This window comes from Pelophylax lessonae, assembly GCF_965119305.1.
Source record: "Pelophylax lessonae genome assembly, chromosome: 2".
NCBI classification, from domain to species: domain Eukaryota; kingdom Metazoa; phylum Chordata; class Amphibia; order Anura; family Ranidae; genus Pelophylax; species Pelophylax lessonae.
The window spans coordinates 570,887,673-570,906,872 of record NC_138769.1 but is presented as its reverse complement, the minus strand read 5'-3'; the positions used below and the strand labels follow the sequence as shown (position 1 = coordinate 570,906,872).

General features: G+C 41.3%; 1 protein-coding gene across 2 annotated transcripts in view; it reads right to left on the bottom strand.

The window, feature by feature from the left end:
• The window catches only part of LRP1 (LDL receptor related protein 1), a 555,292-nt gene that overhangs the window by 439,197 nt on the left and 96,895 nt on the right, over positions 1–19,200 (bottom strand). For both annotated transcript variants that reach the window (XM_082246010.1, XM_082246011.1), the window contains exon 2: positions 4,252–4,374. In XM_082246010.1, the coding sequence (XP_082102136.1) occupies positions 4,252–4,374 (123 nt within the window). The remainder of the gene's footprint in view (positions 1–4,251; positions 4,375–19,200) is intronic.

The following is a 19,200-nucleotide window of genomic DNA, read 5'->3' as shown; positions in this document are numbered from 1 at the left end:
TCCACTGAAATACAGTGCATCCGGAAAGTATTCACAGCGCTTCATTTTTTCCACATTTTGTTATGTTACAGCCCTATTCCAAAATGGATTCATTATTTTCTTCAAAATTATACAAACAATACCCCATAATAAAAACGTGAAAGAAATTTGTTTGAAATGTATTAAAAATAAAAAAAATGTACATGTACATAAGTATTCACAGCCTGTGCTCAATACTTTGTTGAAGCACCTTTGTCACCAATTACAGCCTCAAATCATTTTGAGTATGATGCTACAAGCTTGGCACACCTATTTTTTTTGGGCAATTTCTCCCATCCCGCTTTGCAGGACCTTGCACGCTCCATCAGGTTGGATGGGGAGCGTCCGTGCACAGCTATTTTCAGATTGAGTTCAAGTCTGGGCCACCTCGAGGACAGTCACAGAGTTGTCCCGTAGCCACTCCTTTGTTACCTTGACTGTGTGCTTAGGGCTGTTGTCCTGTTGGAAGATGAACCTTCACCCCAGTCTGAGGTCCAGAGCAGGTTTTCATCGAGGATGTCTCTGTACATTGCTTCATTCATCTTTCCCTTGATCGTGACTAGTCTCCCAGTTCCAGCTGCTAAAAAACATCCCCTGCCACCACCATGCTTCACTGTAGGGAGGTTATTGGCCAATGCCTGGTTTCCTTCAGACATGACGCTTGACATTCAGGCCAAAGAGTTCAATCTTTTTCATCAAATTAGAGAATTTTTTTTCTCATGGTCTGAGAGTACTTCATGTGCCTTTTGGCAAACTTCAGAAGGGCTGTCATGTGCTTTTTACTGAGGAGTGGCTTCCGTCTAGCCACTCTACCATACAGGCCAGATTTGTGGAGTGCTGCAGAGATGGTTGTTCTTCTGGAAGGCTCTCCACAGGGAAACGCTGGAGCTCTGTCAGAGTGACCATCGGGTTCTTGGTCAACTCTCTGACTAAAGCCCTTCTCCCCCGATTGCTCAGTTTGGCTGGGCAGCCCGCTCTAGGAAGAGTCCTGGTGGTTCCAAACTTCTTCTATTTACAGATGGAGGCCACTGTGCTCATTGGGACCTTTAATGCTGCAGAACTTTTTCTGTACCCTTCCCCAGATTTGTGACTTGACACAATCCTGTATTGGAAGTCTACAGACAATGCCTTGGTTTTCGTGGCTTGATTTGTGCTCTGACATGCACTGTTAAGTGTGGGACCTTGTATAGACAGGTGTGTGCTTTTCCAAATCTTGTCCAAACAACTGAATTTACCACAGGTGGACTCCAATCAAGTTGCAGAAACATCAAGGATGATCAGTGAAAACAGGATGCACCTGAGCTCAAATTTGAGTGTCATGGCAAAGGCTGTGAATACTTAAGTACATGTGATTTTTTTTTTGATTTTTTTTTTAAAGGATTTGCAAAAAAATTGCAAAGAAAGTTCTTTCACTTTGTCATTATAAGGTATTGTTTGTAGAATTTTGAGGAAAATAATAATGAGTTGAATCCATTTTGGAATAAGGCTGTAACATAATGTGGAAAAAGTGAAGCGCTGTGAATACTTTCCGGATGCACTGTGTATAGAGCCCATACAGACTGTTCCACCATACTTCCTGCGGGAAATGCATAGACATCCAAACTCCTGCAGTGTTACGCCTAACGTTTTAGATCGAGTACAAAAGGGCTAAATCCCATCGGGTTTATTGCTGTCTGTGTCTTTGCTGGGAAGATTTACCCTCTCTATGTGAAATTGTCACATGAACATGAAAAGGGGGGAATGTTGCAATTGGGACATTAGTTCCAGCACCTACTGGAAATTTCTACAGTGGAGTTACACTTTCTCTCACTTCGTGTTGTGTCTACAGGACAGGGTCCAAAGCGAGATCTCTTTATTTGGAATATTGAGGACAAGAGAAAACCTGACAGGAATTGTAACCATTCCCTGCTCTGTCCATGACTAAAAACAAAAAGTTTGAACTTTAGTTGGATCCTGATCCTTTAAATGAGAGAATCACACTTTGAAAACACTTGTCTATCCAAACAATGCAACATTTTTCTTTTTTCCTTGGTGAGTAATTCTGACATAAAGCCAAAAAGTTGAAAATCTTACAGGCTTAAAGGATAAGTTGACTTTTTTAAAAAATGCACATTTTATTTGCAGATAAAAAAAAAAACAGATGCACATTTTTAATCAGGAGCCTGGAAAGCATTGCACCAGTGCTCAGCAGACCGTTGGTGCCAAGCAGGTCTCCTGCACACTGTACATCATACAGGTAGGCAGTTTCACACTGACCGGAAGACTCAATGAACTACCACAGTGCTCAACAGTGCAGTGGTAGTTCATTGAAAACTACAAGCCAACAGCTGCAATGGATGTCGGAACTTGTAGTTAATTTATACATAGAGCTCTGTGAATGAATGAAGCGGTCATGTGAACAGAGCCCCACACGGGCGTGCTGTTTGGAAAAATGAACAGATAGTATGGGGAACTTCTCCCCATGCTGCTGTCACCGGGATTGAAGGCAGCGGGGCGCGGCTGCAGCAGTGGGAACATGTTACATGTTCAAACCAAGGGTGGAACATCTAAAATGTTCACAAAGGTGAACTTATCCTTTAAAAGATGAATTTCAGCAAAAAAAAAAAAAGTTAAAGCTGAACTCCAGTAAGGGTTTTATTGAATAGTTACATCCAGCATACAGCTTGGAACAATGCAAGTATGCATATGCCATTCCTGAAAGATCACCATGGAAGCAGTGAATCACTGTAGTAGTCTCCACAATTACAGTGATTACCACTGTCTTTTGGGTCTCATGCATACAGTGAACAGAGGGGTTTGCTCAGCCTCTATGCAATAAAATACATACCAGGAGTACACTTTTAAAGGTGCAGTGAAATATATTATCTCTATATATTTTATCTGCCAGTCAAACTAGTCTTCTGACCCAGATTTCCCCTGACAGACAGCATAAGGAGGTCCTGCATTGCCTGTGCCCTCTATGTAGACTGGAGTGCAGATCACAATATTGCCTGGTCTATAACCCAGGATGTGGTTGGATAATGAAGTATCAGCAGCACACTGTTTAGGTCCTCACTGCTGCAGTGTTAGCTCTGCCTTTCCCAATTCTGCTCTACAAGGAAGATATGTATATGTAGCACCCTCCTAGGTAGGTGCTAGAAGAGAGTATAGTTTTTGGGTCTTTCTGCTTACCAGAGAGATTGCCAGGTAAATTTAAATTGCTTTCTGCCTACCAGAAAGCAGAACCCATTGGTAGGGTCTGCTCATGGTGCCCAGGTGCAGCTCAGCTTGTCTGGGTGTTACACACTGGCCCAAAAGGGAGGCATATTAGACAGTGGGAGGAAACCAGACAAGTGAAAGCACAGGCATCGTTAAAGCCCTGGTGATTGGCAGAGGAAAGTGGATTGGTGCAATCATGCTGGGTGACCATATAAATGCCAGGAGCACATGTGCTCAGGGTCTTCGGCTGGAGAGAGAGGTCCCAGAGGGAGGGGGTGGCTGCCCCTCCTCTGTAGAATCTGCCATGTTGCCTTGGGTAGTTGACCTGAGGGCCTGAAAGTCAGATAGGAGCTGAACCCAGATGTTCTGCTGCGGTGACTGGAAGAGAGACACTGGAAAGGATCCAATTCTGCCTACAGTAAGTACAGATCTGTGTCATGGAGACTATCATGTGAGGGCCATCCCTTCAGTGGACAGGTGTCAGTCAAGGGGATGCTAGAGCGTGTCCTGAAGATAAAGTAGTTGCATCAAGTCTGCCACTATCGAGAGAGCAAGAAGACCCAATTCTTCCATACACGTGGCAGTATGGTTAAAGCAGTGTGTCTGCTTCCACAAATAACCTGGTGAGGCCAAGTGAGAGTTGTTCTTCTCTACTGTGAATAGTTCAGTTGGAGTATCCCACTATTCCCTTCTCCCATCCATGATCCACAATAAATGCAAAACCAAATACCCTGGACTGTTTATTTATATATATGAGTAACGAGCAAACGGGAGTAAGGGGGGATATAAGCGAAAAAACCTCAGCAACTGTCTGCAGGTAATCAGAGTGAGACCAAGAAGTCAACACACATCAAGCCCTACGGGGACAGTTCTACATATATATTACACACATACATGCAATATAATTATTTTTACTTAATTCATAACTGGATTAACTTAAATTTAAGTAATTCCTTAGGATTTTTTTTTCTATTACTGTTTTCTGCACTACATATTTTACAATGTTCCATAAGACGAGCTTAAAAATAGACTCACATATTTCAGGAGCTTCATCAGAGCCATCTGGACAATCCTTTTCACCATCACACCTCCAACCTTTCGATATGCATGTTACCTGATCCTTACAGGCAAAATGTTTAGGGCTACATGTTTTTGGAGCTAAAATGCAAGAAGAAATGATTCATTACTATTTGTGTGCATTCAGACTTTATAATAAAAGAACAAACAACATCTATGGTTATATATAACAAATTTGATTTTATCAGAATTCCTGATTGGTTACTACATGTTTCATACCTACATGTTGCACTTTTTTTCTTCCTGTTTTTATAAGAATACCAATTACCAATTGGCATTTATAGCAAGTTGCTACCTTAAGCTGGCCATACATTATACAATTTTCTGTACAATTTTCTTTAAATTTACCTTTAACTATGTAGTACAAAGGCCTGCCTAATTGGATACAATTGAAAGTGTTGTTTAGTTTTGACCTCATATTATATAGTTTTTTGTAAATCTAACAGAAAATTGTACAAGAAAATTGAACATGCATGGCCAGCCTTAGTGTTGCCTGCCTCTCAGAGATTTTTCGAATTTTTATTATTTGTATTTTTGCTCTGCCACAAGAGAGGTGTCAGGCTGTAAGGCCTATCTTCTGCTTGAGCCGACTTTTTCTAACAGACACTCAAATGTTTGTCAAGTAAAAGTGCACCAAGGATTATATAAAAGGAAGCTAAGGCTTTGTTGATTGACAGACCTCCAGGCCCAGCCAGGACAGAGTTTTAGCTATAAACCCTGAGCTCAGACAGAAGACAGCACAGCTTCCGTAGAGGCAAGAATCTGGATTAACATTTCAACTGGGACATAAAGAAAATACATAACAGCATATAGAAACAAAGTAAGAGTTGTGGATTAAGATTTTTAAATAATGCCAAAATCAGCATCCAAGTTATAATTTGAAAAGGGCAACAAAATACATTATAGCATAGTTTTAGGGCCATGTTGGACTAGTGATAAGGAAAATGGCAGCAACTTGCCAGCGGCAGGATCACTAGGAACAGTGTATACTCCTGGGTTTCTGCATTATGGCTTCCTAGTTGGCTGAACCAATGAGGTGTTACTTTGTTGCTGCTCCCTTGCTGGTGAAAGTGAGTCTTTAGCATTATAGCCAGTGAAGAAGCAATGCAGTACAAGCAGATACATGGTCCCAACAGGCTAGCAAGTGCGAAATGACCCATTCAGTAGCCTAAACGTAAAAAAAATATAATATACCCAACAGGTAAGCTTTGATACTGAACAAGTACAAAAATGTTAGAGATTACCTTCTAGTAGTACCCTTTAAGGGCCAATTCATGTTGACTTCCACTAAAATGTATGGAAAATGCATGTACATTTTCATCCATTTTAGTTGTGTTTTAACACATGCTGCCGTCTGTTGACATACATTTTGATGTTCATCAACATACATTTTGATGTCCGTTGATATGCATGCACAGCGTTATGGCGTAAATAGAAAACATTGGAAGTCATTGTTTTTCAGATATCCTTCTGTTGATCTGTGTTTTACAGCTGCGCTAAAACGCAGATGAACGCACTGGTGTGAATTGGCCCTCAAGCTAGCCATTGATGTAAGACTGGATTCAGGCCTCTTTCACCCCCTTTTCTTTCCACTGCATTACCCATGTAAAGTAATCTGCATTTTTTTTTTAACCACTTTACCACCGGAGGATTTTGCTGTCTTACGTCTGGGACACTTTTTGCGATTCGGCACTGTGCGACTTTAACTGACAATTGCGCGGTTGTGCAACGCTGTACCCAAACGAAATTTACGTCCTATTTTTCCCCACAAATAGAGATTTCTTTTCGTGGTATTTGATCACCTGTGCAATTTTTACTTTTTGCGCTATAAACAAAAAAAAAAAGAGCGTAAATTTTGAAAAAATAACAATATTTTTCACATTTTTTTATATGAAATTCCCCCCAAAAAATGGAAAAATCAATTTTTTTTAAAATTTTTGGCCAATTTGTTTTCTGCTACCTATGTTTGGTAAAAAAAAAAAAAATCACAATAAACGTATTTTGATTGGTTTGCGCAAAAGTTATTGCGTTAACTAAGGGAAAGATTTCTGTCATTTTTGGTGTTTTTTTTTTTTAACGAGTAATGGCGGCGATCTGCAATTTTTTTTGCTGGACTGCGACATTGCGGCGGACAGATCGGACCCTTGACTGACATTTTTGACACTTTTGGGGTTACCAGTGACATTACTGCAGTAATCAGTGCTATAAATATGCACTGTTACTGTAAAAATGACACTGGCAGGGAAGGGGTTAATGTATGCCTGGTGCTTACTGACGTGTGTGGGGGGAGGTGACTATGTGACACAAGGACAGATCGAGGGTTCAGCTAAGCTGAACCCTGCAATCTGACCCTGCCTGTCACTTAGGAGATCCGCCCCTTGTAATCGTCGATTCCCCGACGATCGGGGAAGAGCAGCGGCGATCGCCGCTGCTCCTCCCCTGGCCCGACTCCCGCTGTGACTGAATACAGCGGGAGCGAGTCGGGGAATGTCTGGTGACGTAGGTCTACGTCGCCAGACGTTATCGAGCCACTTTGCCGCATTAGTGCTCTAGTGAGCAGTCGGCAAGTGGTTAATGTAGCACACCACAACCCATGGTATGTATGTTGTAGTGCTGCTTTGTGGAACGGTCGACACCCTCTGTACTGTGTTTTGGGGTGTTGCTCTAAATAAAAAAACTACTAGAGTGCACCATACAGAGTGTCATATGTTGTGGTAACAAGCAGTAAACCCGAGTTATGGGCCATACACACTATACAATTGTCTTTAGATTTTTTTTCTCCTTTCGATTTACCAAAACCATATAACATGAGGTCAAATCTAAACACTTTCAATTTGTATGCAATCAGGCATGCCTTTGCACTACATAGTTAAAGGTAAATCTAAAGGAACTCTAAGGGCTCTTTCACATGGCCGCTCCGTGTGAAAGCTCCGCTGCGGGACTTTTTTTTTTTTTCACGGAGCGGATGACGACATTTGTGTCATCCGCTCCGTAAGTCCGCATATCATCCCATCCGTTTGCGAATGATATGCGGACATAAATGTAAGTCTCTGGGCATTGCGGATGTCAGCGTGTGACACCGCTGACATCAGATTTTCCTTCCTTTCCGTTTTTTGAACGGATGAAAAAATAGGGTTCTGTTCCGTTCCAAAAAACGGAACAGAACTGAAAGGAGGAAAATCGGATGTCAGCGGATGGTATTCCGCTGACATCCGCAATGCCATAGACTTACATTATATCCGCAAATCATCCGCAAAAAAAATAGGATGATTTGCGGACACACGGAGCGGCCGTGTGAAAGAGCCCTAACAACAAAAGTTGTATAGTGTGTATCCAACTTTACAGTAATGCGCAAGTATGAACGGGGCTTTGAACATCTTTGAGAACTTTTTGAAGACCCATATTTTCTTAACTACAAAACAGTGGTATGAGGACTGTATATAAACCACTGATGCAGACTACAATGACAACCGTGATATGATGAGTGCTTCTAAACCACTGATGCAGGGTACAATTGTAGTAGTAGTAGTATGATGACTGTTTATCAAGGTGGATAATCCCATCTATTCAGTAGATGCATCAGTTATGATGAGGAGGTAGAAATAATTTCTGTACCATAGGCAGCAATCAATATGCAGGATCTAAAACTACCAAACAGGCAGGTATTATACCTGGAGGTAGGAGTCTTTATACTTTAACAATCTTGCAGTAGTTGCTGCAATTTCATTTTTTTGCACTTACAAATGACCTACTACTGCTTTAACATGTTAAAACACAGATCTGTCACTGACACAGTTTATGGGAAATGAGCACAGCTTGTCCATTACCCTGCTAGAGACAGTCCAACATAATGAACATTGACCTGAATTCAAACTAAAGCGTATTTGTTCCTTCTCTCTGACATTAGCATGCCGCTCTCACAGACACTATGATTCTGTGTTAGAAAACAAGAGACCGCAAGCATTCACGGAGTCACTTACCACTAACTCATCACTCAACCATTCTAAGAGATGCATAATATTAAACAGCTTTGTTTTAAATTCACCAATTTACAACATGAATTTGCTCAAAGGAAAGCAATTCTGAAAAAGCAGGCAGTGGCCTAAGAATAGAAAGTTTCAGCAAAAATCAGCCATTTATTAAATGGTTAGGTTCCCAAAACGGATATAACTGTTAAAGCTAGAAGTGTATTGTATGAATATAATACCTTCTCTTGCTCCCAATAATCAACATACAATTAAAAAATGACTCTTAAATTAGAACTATAGCCAAAACATTTTATCTCCCCATTTTGGATAGAGTAAGGGAGGGTTATAATGCCATCAGATTTTGTTTTCTTGCTAGCTTTGTCCCATTGCAGAGATTTCCCTTCACTTTCTGTCCCATATCCAAACACGAGAGAGCGGAAATCTCTGCAAATTAAGGCTACGTTCACATCTTGACAAGTAACCAATGAAAAAAAAAAAAAAAAAAAAACGCCTGTAAAACGCCCAAAAAAGAAGCTCATGTACTTTTTTGAGCGACAGACATTTTGCTTAAGGTGACAGAATGCTCAGATGTGAACAGGGGCCATTGAAATGAATGAAATTTATCTTGTTGGGCGTTTTTAGAGCTGGGGCTTAGAGCAGAAAAATCACCCAAAAACGCCTAAATGTGAGCAGAGCCCAAGGGAATCATTTGGGCACCCCCCAGGTCACCAGAACTAGTGTCCCCTTTTCTGGGGACAAACCAACATTTGGGAATTGCTTTCACTTTATGGCAAACAGGACAAATAGAGAGGATGAATCTCTCTAATGGAGACACAGACCTAAATATAAATATGACAGGCGTAACTAATCCCTCTTCACTTTATCCAAAATAAAAAAAATGTAAAAAAAGTTTTGCCTTTAGTTATACTTTTTAAGTTTTCTTTTGAAACCTAGTGATGACATCACTGGTTCTGTCTAATAGTCTTTGTTCCAAGCACCATAGGAAGAGCCAGCAGACTCCTGTAAATGTCACAGCACCCTGCCTTTGATCAAGAGTGATATTTGACAGAACGCACCCCTGGTATCCCTTTAGCCATACATGCTCCTCCCTGGTGGCCATTGTGTGCTGCAGATTTTAGCTGTGCAATCTGCTGAGCAGCTGCACATCTAAAAGAGAAACTGGGGATGTGATCTCCCATAAAACACAAAATGCTTGATGACGGAGGGAACAATCTGGAGGAGAGAGAATTTAATGTTGAATTCAATGTTTCAAGTTACTATGATAGAAAATGAAGGTGGCTCAAGATAGCTGCTGCAGTTTCAAAATGGTTTTATTTTGAAGGTGTAAGCTATTGGGCAATTTAAAGTAATCCGTTTTATCAGAGAAGAAGACTTTCTACAAGTACAGAAAAAACTAGTATGACTGGAGGTCAGCTTTAAATTATACCTAAAGCCAAAAAACATTTCATTTTGGATGAATAGGGAGAGGTGAAAACTCCTATCAAATTTAAAATTTTCCACCTGTCCCCTTTACAGGACATTTGCCTTAATTCCCTGTTCTGCACACACAACAGTAGGTAAGATTAAAAAAAAAATTTCTCCAAAGTGAGGGAATTGCCCTCTTAGGCAGTTGTCACCAGAACAAGCATTCTCATTGGAAGGCGTTCTCTCTATACCTGTTCCTGTTCTGGTGGCAAATCTTTTACAGTGCTAGTAACCATGATCACCAGGACAACATCGGGAGTGAATCTCCCTAATGGGGACACGAAAAAAAAAACCAAACAAACAGGGTTCTAGCTACACGCCACTCAATCCACAACGAAAATAAAAGGGTTTTGGTTTTAGACTCTCTCCGAGTTTTTGGTCCTGCACACCTGTTTTGGCCATAAAGACTCTACCTTTTGAATCTACCATTTTAATTATTTTTTTTTTTATGGAAAGTGCAACAGCAGGTGTGCTGGAACAAACATTAGTAGATGGAAACATCCAAAACAGGTAAAGAGGAGTTCCATGTTGAAGCACTGAAGACCTATAAGAAGCCAGGGGCTGATTAAGCTCATCTGGGTGGACTGACCCTTTAACAATGGCAGAGATGTATAGTAACCAAGTAGAGCTACTTCAGTGCTGTACTTAAGTACCGAAAGGCGGTATCTGTACTTTCCTAGAGTAGAATTTTTTTCTCCTACTTCCACTTTTACTTCACTACATTTTTTCAATGATTTCAATACTTCTACTCCGATATTTTTTTTTGTGCTGCATAGTTACTCATTACAATTATAAAAATTACCACTGCCAGAACAGTAGATGGCAGGTTTCATGAAGCTCAAAACATGTGTATTATCAGCACATACGAAAATAAATGCTACTATATGTATAAATAAAAGCTGCATTTGAAATAATAAAAAACAATATGATGTTCAAACTTTTGACTTCTTTCTTTAATAACTACATAACGCAGTACTTGTACTTTTACTTTCAGTACTTGAGTAGCAATTTTTTTTTCAAAACTACTGGTACTTATACTTTCAGTACTTGAGCAGCAAAATTTTACTACTTGCAATACTTAAGTACAAAAAATGTTGAATACTTTAGTACTTCTACTCAAGTCACTTTTTGATCGAGCACTTCCACTTCTACTCAAGTCACTTTTTGATCGAGCACTTCCACTTCTACTCAAGTCACTTTTTGATCGAGCACTTCCACTTCTACTCAAGTCACTTTTTGATCGAGCACTTGTACTTTTACTCAAGTATGGGTTTCGAGTACTTTATACAACTCTGAACAATGGATTCTGCTATCAAAACACAAAATACTGGCAGTGACTTAAATCAAGTAAAAAGTGAATGACCTATAATGACACATCCATTCCAAATACAAAAAGGCCTTAGAAAAGATGATGTGGTGTCTGCATAGGCAGACATATGCATTTACTATATAAATAGATCTTTTATCTGCTAAATATACAAGTTTGCAGCAGCTTTGAATACCAAAGGATTTGTAATGCTGTACAGCCAAATTTGCAGATATCTGCCATACCATGTATAACAGTATTACTTCCTTGGTTCAGCCATACAACTTCCTGTGCAACTTCTCTACCAGGACAAACCAATTCTTATCGCCTTTATCCTATTAGCAGGGAGATGACCCAGGAAGCAGAGTAATCATTCTAGCTGTGCCGTGTGTAAATAATAATTACAAATTCTTTGGCAGGTAATACAGTAGACACATATTTCAATTACATATTTAGTTGCCTAGAATTTCTTTTCACAAGATGATGGACAATACAACTTGATCACGTGACATTCGTTTTTCAGAAAAGCTTTTCACCTACAGAGCACACTCAATGTTTACATACAGAAAGCTAAAGGCTGTTTGGCTTCCATTTATTTACACAGAGAATTTGATCAATTTGTAGGTGTGTAGGGCAGGTCAATAATGAACAAGTGTCATTGGGATAAATCATTAAAGACTGCGTTCTTTAGAAGAATTAAAGCATTTGTAAAGTCAATTTTTTTTCCTTCTAAAATAAAAAACATGTTATACTTATCTGCTTTGTGCAATGGCATTCTCTTCTGGGGTCCCCTGCCAGTATTCCTGGCTCTGTTGGTGCTACCATGCTTCCTATTGCAGGCTCAATTTTGAGATGTGCTGCCTGCGTCTATAGACACAGGCAGAGAGACTCGGTCCCACCCTTGCCACAGGATTGTACTGACAGCAACAGGAGCCAATGGCTCTCGCTGCTCTCAGCAAAGCCTGTGAGAGTGGGGAGAAGAGGAAAGAGCTGCTGCAGATGGGCACAGCACTGGATCGAGATCAAGCTCAGTTATGTATAATAGAGGGGGTGAGGGAGCGATACACATACTGAAGCATTGTTTACCTTAATGCAGGGCATGCATAAGTGTAAAAAATGTTTAGACTTTACACCCATTTTAACGCTTTCACTGCCAGGCTCTGCATTTCAATTTTGAACTAAGGGGTGGCCAGACTATTTTTGCAATTCTTCCATTGCTGTTTTTTATTTCTCACTTACAGCTTACAGAGTTTGTAAAAGACTCCCCAGACCATAGATTTTCTAACAGGCCCGTAGAATAAAAAGAAGGTGCTATTGGTTTTTAAGGCCCTGTGATATTTGCGCAAATGTTTATCAAAACAATATTTTAGCTAAAAATACACCAAAATTAAAATGGGCAGATGCAAACATAGCAAATTTTACAAAATCCCTGCCAAAATTACTACTATATTTAAAAGCTAAATCTGTGCTGGGTTAATAACAAATATTTTGTAGATTTTAAATTGCACATTTTTAAGAAAATGATAAAAATTGAACATATGGAAAACTGTAAATAACCAAATTTCTCAAAAAAATCTGGAGGTTTTCATTTTTCACTTACAGCTTTCAGAGTTTATAAAAGATCTCACAAACCATATACTTTCTGAAACCGTGTGACCAGCAGGATAATAACAAAACTTGCTACTAATTTTTAAGGCCTGTTATATTTGCACAGAGGTTTAACAAAACAATATTTTCTCAAAAATACCCTAAACTCAATATAACACGGTTTACTATTCTTCAGTGATGAATGAGCATAGAAGCAATCGTTGAACAGATATGGACTGGTAAACTGGAATATTGTGGGAACATTTCCTGTGCACAGCCCTCTTCAGGTCACCCCACAGATATTCAAATTGATTCAGGTCCCTCCACCTTGACTTGTGGTTGAAGGAAAGAAAACTGCATAATCTATGGCCTGAAAGTCTGTACAGATCCATACAATACAGAGAGACAAAGAATGGGGAAAACCATTCCTATGAATCATTTAGCTTTCTGTGTAATCCAAGCTTCTCAATCTTAATTCTTTTTTTCTGAACATTATATACAAAGAAAATATAACAAAAACACTGCCTATTCCTGTTCAACTTCTGCCTTCTGACACCTATCCCTAAACTTGAATAGCAACCCTTAGCCTTCGTTCACATTGAATGCGGCTTTGAAATCGTGCAAATTCATCTGAAATCCCCATGCCAGTGTGACTTCAGGTGTGAACTTGAAGACATTTCTATGCAAGTTGCACCCAAAGTCACCAGAAGTAGTGCAGGAACTACTTTTTCCAATTGATACGGCACTGTAAAGTCGGCCTTGCACCAATTTGAAGATGGCCACTGCCGACAATAGGGTGCGTCTTGTCATGCGATTTGACCTCAAATCGCATGACAAGTCACTCCAATGTGAAGAAGGGCTGAGAGTGCTTTCAAACTGCTGTGCTGTTGTTAGGTTGCAGAGTGGGTGCAGGGCAGTGTACCCACAATTTTCACGTGGGTTATTTGCACTTCCGACAGACTTCCTTTTAGATTGCGCATTTTCTGAAGACGCAGCATGCCGGACTTCTGGTGCACGTTCAAAAAATGCATCAAAAATGTGTGATCTATTCAAAGTCTATGGGAAAGCACAGGTAACCCGCATGTAAAACTGTGGGTACACTGCTCTGCACCTGTGCTGCAGTCAAACCGCAGCAAGGCAGGTTTGTAGTGTTAGGGCTCTTTCACACGGCCGCTCCGCTTGTCCGCAAATCATCCTATTTTTTTGCGGATGATTTGCGGACATAATGTAAGTCAATGGCATTGCGGATGTCAGCGGAATACCATCCGCTGACATCCGATTTTCTTCCTTTCAGTTCTGTTCCGTTTTTTGGAATGGAACAGAACCCTATGTTTCCTCCATGTAAAAAACGGAAAGGAAGGAAAATCGGATGTCAGCGGTGTCATCCGCTGACATCCGCAATACCCATAGACTTACATTATGTCCGCATATCATCCGCAAACGGATGGGATGATATGCGGACACACGAAGCGGATGACACAAGTGTCATCCGCTCCGTGAAGAAAAAAAAAAAAGTCCCGCAGCGGATAAGAACAGCGGAGCGGCCGTCTGAAAGAGCCCCAAGGGCCCTTACCTACTCTCTAAGACCCCCTTCACACAGGCTGTCTGATTAGGTACATCTGTAAGTTGTTCAGGCGGACCTGATCAGACCCTCCATTCACCCCTATGGAACGACAGATGTCAGCAGTAACATGTCCGCTATCTGATCCGATCCTGTCCGCAAAATCCAGACGGATGGTGGTCCTATTTTTCATCCGTCCAGCAGATCGGATTGGATATGATTGGATTAAAAAAAAACAGACAGGCGGTCCATTTTCACCCAATCTCCCCATAGAGGAGAATGGGACTGTGTCCGCCTCCGCTCTGTACAGTGAGGCGCCTGTGTGATAGGAGATGAATACTAACCTAAACCTAAATGTTGCCTGAATACTGCTGTGGCGAGAGGTACGAGTACCAAAACATCAGTGCAGGAAAGAACACTCTGTCTGTGGGACGTGTAGAGTCATTTATCTTTTTGATCAGAAGGGAGAACAGCAAAAACATTCTCCTGGCTGAACCTTTTCAACCACCCACTCTACAAAAATACAGAACAGTCCAGTACAAAGTTCAAGAACCCATTTGTGTGCACCAAAAACTAAACTCTGCCTTAAACAAATGTCTGATATGTTTAACCCATGTTTCTTTTCGGTTTGATAACTACCTTTTAAGAAAATCCCGACTTATCAATAACACACTGTACAGCATTCATTGTATGGTGATAAATTGCTGCCAGAGTGAACTGCTCCTGCTGGCTTGCACTTTTCAATGAATGAACCTTCTGCTGGGATTTGTAAAGGGGCTTCTACGCTATCAGCTAGAAACGATAAGCCCTACAAATGGGCGGACAGTTTGGAGTCAACAGATACAAAAGACGCCATGTTCAAGTCCAGAGTTACAAATTTAACTTTCTGAACTATTGTACACTATGGGCAAAAAAAAAGGTTCCAGCTTACCAGTGACTTCTATATGCATACTTACTGTAAATAACAGAGCACTGAATAAATACAAGACACGTGATCTTTCAGACTCAAATGGAATCATTTTTTTTGTTTTAACAGTGTCTAAATAAATGTGTTTTACCTGTAAATGCATAAGGTTCAGTACCTAAAACTAAACTTCAGCATTACCGTCAGTCTTAGAAACGCTTCTCCTCTACTGAAATTGCTTACTCTGATGTCGCTGCACACATTGAGCTTCTCACAGCATGCATTTGAAACTGCAGCAAGTTAGATAAAGCTTGTGCAAACGTTATAGTGCCTACAAACTATGGGATACATACTGGAATTTCTTACTAAATACTAGTAATGGCGGCGATCAGTGACTCCTATAGCGGGATTACTATGCTATGGCGGGCATTCTGACACTAACTGACACTTCGCCAGGATCCAGGGACACTAATACAGTGATCAGTGCTAAAAATATACATCGTCTCTGTACTAATGACACTGGGAGGGAAGGGGTTAAGCATGTGCCTAAGCAGTGTTTACCTGTGTACACTGTGTGGTGCTTTCACTAAGGGAAGTGCTGGTTTTTATTCCCTGCTTAGCAGGGAATAAAAACCAGCACATCCCTGCTGACAGGACAGAGCTCTGTCCTATCTTCCTCCTCACCGATAAGCGAGTGCCAGCGGTCATCTATTGGCCGGCACCCACCTTTGGCTTATCCTGTGAGTAATCACAGCACAACCAGGACACTGGCAGCACATGCATGCGTGCCCCTTCTACCTGGAAAAGCAGAATCATGTGTGTGTGTATATAAATATATATACACACACACACACACACACACGTTATTCTGCACATCCGTCTCACACTGTAGCTTTACTGCAGTCGGTAGGTTGATAAAGAAAAAAATTGGTTAGATTTAAGGTCAGGATCAAGAGCCGGGGCGAAAGGCCAGCATCAGTGTATTTTCGGTAGGGTTAAAAAAAAAAAAGAAGCATTTTAAAATTAGTATCAGTGTCAGAGTGTTTTACCAGTAGAGCTCCCATCCTACAGTGCGGGCAGTGTTTGGGGGGGGGGGGGGATGGGAGCGGATGGACAGTCCTTGTAGGAACGGGAAGGAGTACAGGACAGGCCGGGCTCAGGGTTGGAGGAGGTACCGCTGCTGTCCGCCTGTAGTAGCCGGAGCCTGTGTCGGTGCAGGGGAGCCCCAGTTGCAGGCTGGGTGACAGCTAGAGGAGGAGGAAGGGAGGAGATCTGCCCCGGACACAGCCGATCTGCACCGTGCACGGAGGAGGAATAAGGAGGCTCGTATACAGAGTATCCAGGGGAACGGGATAAATGGTCTTAAGTGATTTTGCCTTTTCCATGAGAGTGGAAGGCAATTTTTTCCGGTGAGTGGCAACACACATCGGTGGTGCCGTGTGAGGTGTTTTTCTATCATGCCTCTGTCTCTCCCAATTCAAGCAACTCACACTGTCTGTTAATTGTATAGATGGACTATTTTTCACTAATTCAGATCTAGTTTGTGAATATTAGACTGCGCTAGTGCATATTTTTAGCATGGATCACTGAATTAGTGTCACTTGTGCCCAAAAAAGTGTCAAAAGTGTCTGTTAGTGCCCCGACTGTCCGCCTCAATATCGCAGCTCCGCTATATGCTGCTAATCAATGCCATTACTAGTAAAAAAAAGAAAAATACAAAAGGAAAACAAAAAGAAAAATGTCCCATAGTTTGTATACGCTACAACTTGTGCAAAGCAATGAATATACACTTATTGGGATTTTTTTACCAAAATTACGTAGCAGAATATACAGTATATTGGCCTTAATTGATGAAGAAACTTGACCTTTTTTACATTTTTTTTTTTTTATTGGATAGGTTTTATAGCAGAAAAAAAAAAAAGAAAATTATATATATATATATATATATATATATATATATATATATATATATATATATTTTTTTTTTTTTTTTCAAAAATGTTTGTCTTTTTGTTTAGTGCCGGTTCACATTTGTGCGATGCGGGAACGCTGGGAATATACAGCGTGCTCCCGCATCGCATCCGCACCCCTGGCAGGTTCACACTGCTATATGCGATACGCTGGGAGTGTCAATTAACAGCTAACGACACCACCAGATCAGATCGCATATTGCAATGAGATCTGAAAGTTCGCACAGAATCAAACTAGTGTGAACTACCATGCAATCCGATTCTGCTTCGGAACAAAAAAAGGGTCCTGTGCGTGTTAGGTGCGATTGCGGTGCAAATTCAGCCATACAAACTGTATGGCTGAATTTGCACCGCACAGAGATCGCATGTAATTTTAGGAGCAGTGCGCTCCGAATTACATGCGATCTCCGTGATCGCACAAATGGGAACCGGCACTTTTATTGCAAAAATCTAAAACCGCAAATGTGATCAAATACCACCAAAAGAAAGCTCTATTTGTGGGGAAAAAAAGAAAATACATTTTATTTGGGTACAGTGTCGCATTGGCGTGCAATTGTCAGTTAAACGAACTCGGTGCAAAAAAATGGCCTGGTTATGGAGAGGTAAATCTTCTGGAGGTCAAGTGGTTAAACAGTATAGACACTTATTTTTAATGTTTTACATAACAGCATACCTGCAAAAGGGGCCAGCCTGAAGTAATCAAGGACAGAACGGGAATTTTCTGACTGAAGTTCGACTTTAATCTCTGCATATGAATTTTTAGGACTGCCTTTAGCATGATAACAGTAAGATGCCTTACCTAACAGCAGATAAGCAAAAGTATTAACAACCAACTAGAGTTGCTAAACCTGAAAATGGTAGTAAAGTCCCTGTCTTAACTTGTACCTACAGGTAAGCTTACAATCAGGCTTACGTGTATGTACACGTGCATGCACGGGAGCAACATCATCGCTGCCCTGGCCATTCAAACAGCCAGAGCTTGTGAACCCAGAAGAAAGATCGGGTGAAGATGGAAGCCCCGGGGGAGCAATGACAGCGTTGGGCTGGAGGGCTTGGTTTGCAGATTAGTCTGTCATAATGTGCTACTATGCAGTGCATGCTAGCACATTATAGGACAAAAATGCAGGGGGCCACTTAAAGAGGAAGTAAACCCTCCTCAGGAAGTTGTACCTATAGGTAAGCCTATGATAAGGCTTACCTATAGGTACTGTAAATATCTCCTAAACATGTACGGTTTAGGAGATATTTACCTTTAATGCGGCCAGTGACGTCACTGGCGCATGCGCTCTGAAGGAACGGCTGATCGTGCCGTTCCTTCAGAGCCCCGTGCCGTGACCGTCGGCTCCCGCGCGCGTGCGCAGGAGTGATGTCACCGCGGCTCCGGCCAATCAGATGGCCGGATGCCGCGATCCCGGAAGACGGGCGACTGAACATGTCGCTCGTCATACAGGTAAGAGAGCGGCACGGCGGGGGCTCGTTCTAAGGTAAGTATTTCATAATGAGCTAGTATGCGATGCATACTAGCTCATTATGTCTTTCTCTTGCAGGTTGCAAAAGAAAAAAAAAAACTTTTAACGAGTTTACAACCTCTTTAATACCATTTTTTTTGGCGATTTACTATCGGGGTATTGCCCATCAATACCTGACTAAGTTGTCTGTGGATTTGCCCTTGAAAAACTTTTTTTATGTGTAGCACCCTCCTAGGTAGGTACAAGGAAAACCAATTTGGTGGCTCTGTTCTGCTTATCAGGAGAGCTAGATCTGTTAGTTTAGCCTATCCCATGTTTCCAGGTGTGATTTATTGGGTCTAAGGGAGTCTCCCCACTGTATCCAATAAGAGAGCTTGTTGGACAGTGGAGGAAACCTAACCAATAGTGCACCAGGGTTTATGGCTGTCCCAGTGGGTAGACATTGCTGCAATGCATCCTGGGATTGGTTATAAATCCGGAGGGAGCATGTGACAGGGCGTCTTTTGGCAGGAGCAAAGTCCCAGGAGGAGGTGGACGGCTGTCACTTCTCCTACTGATGTGAGGAAAGTGGTTCAGGCAGTCAAAACAGGAGAGAAGGATGCCCTGGGACTTTGAATTGAGGTGAACACAGAGGGGCCAATGAATCAATTTTATTGA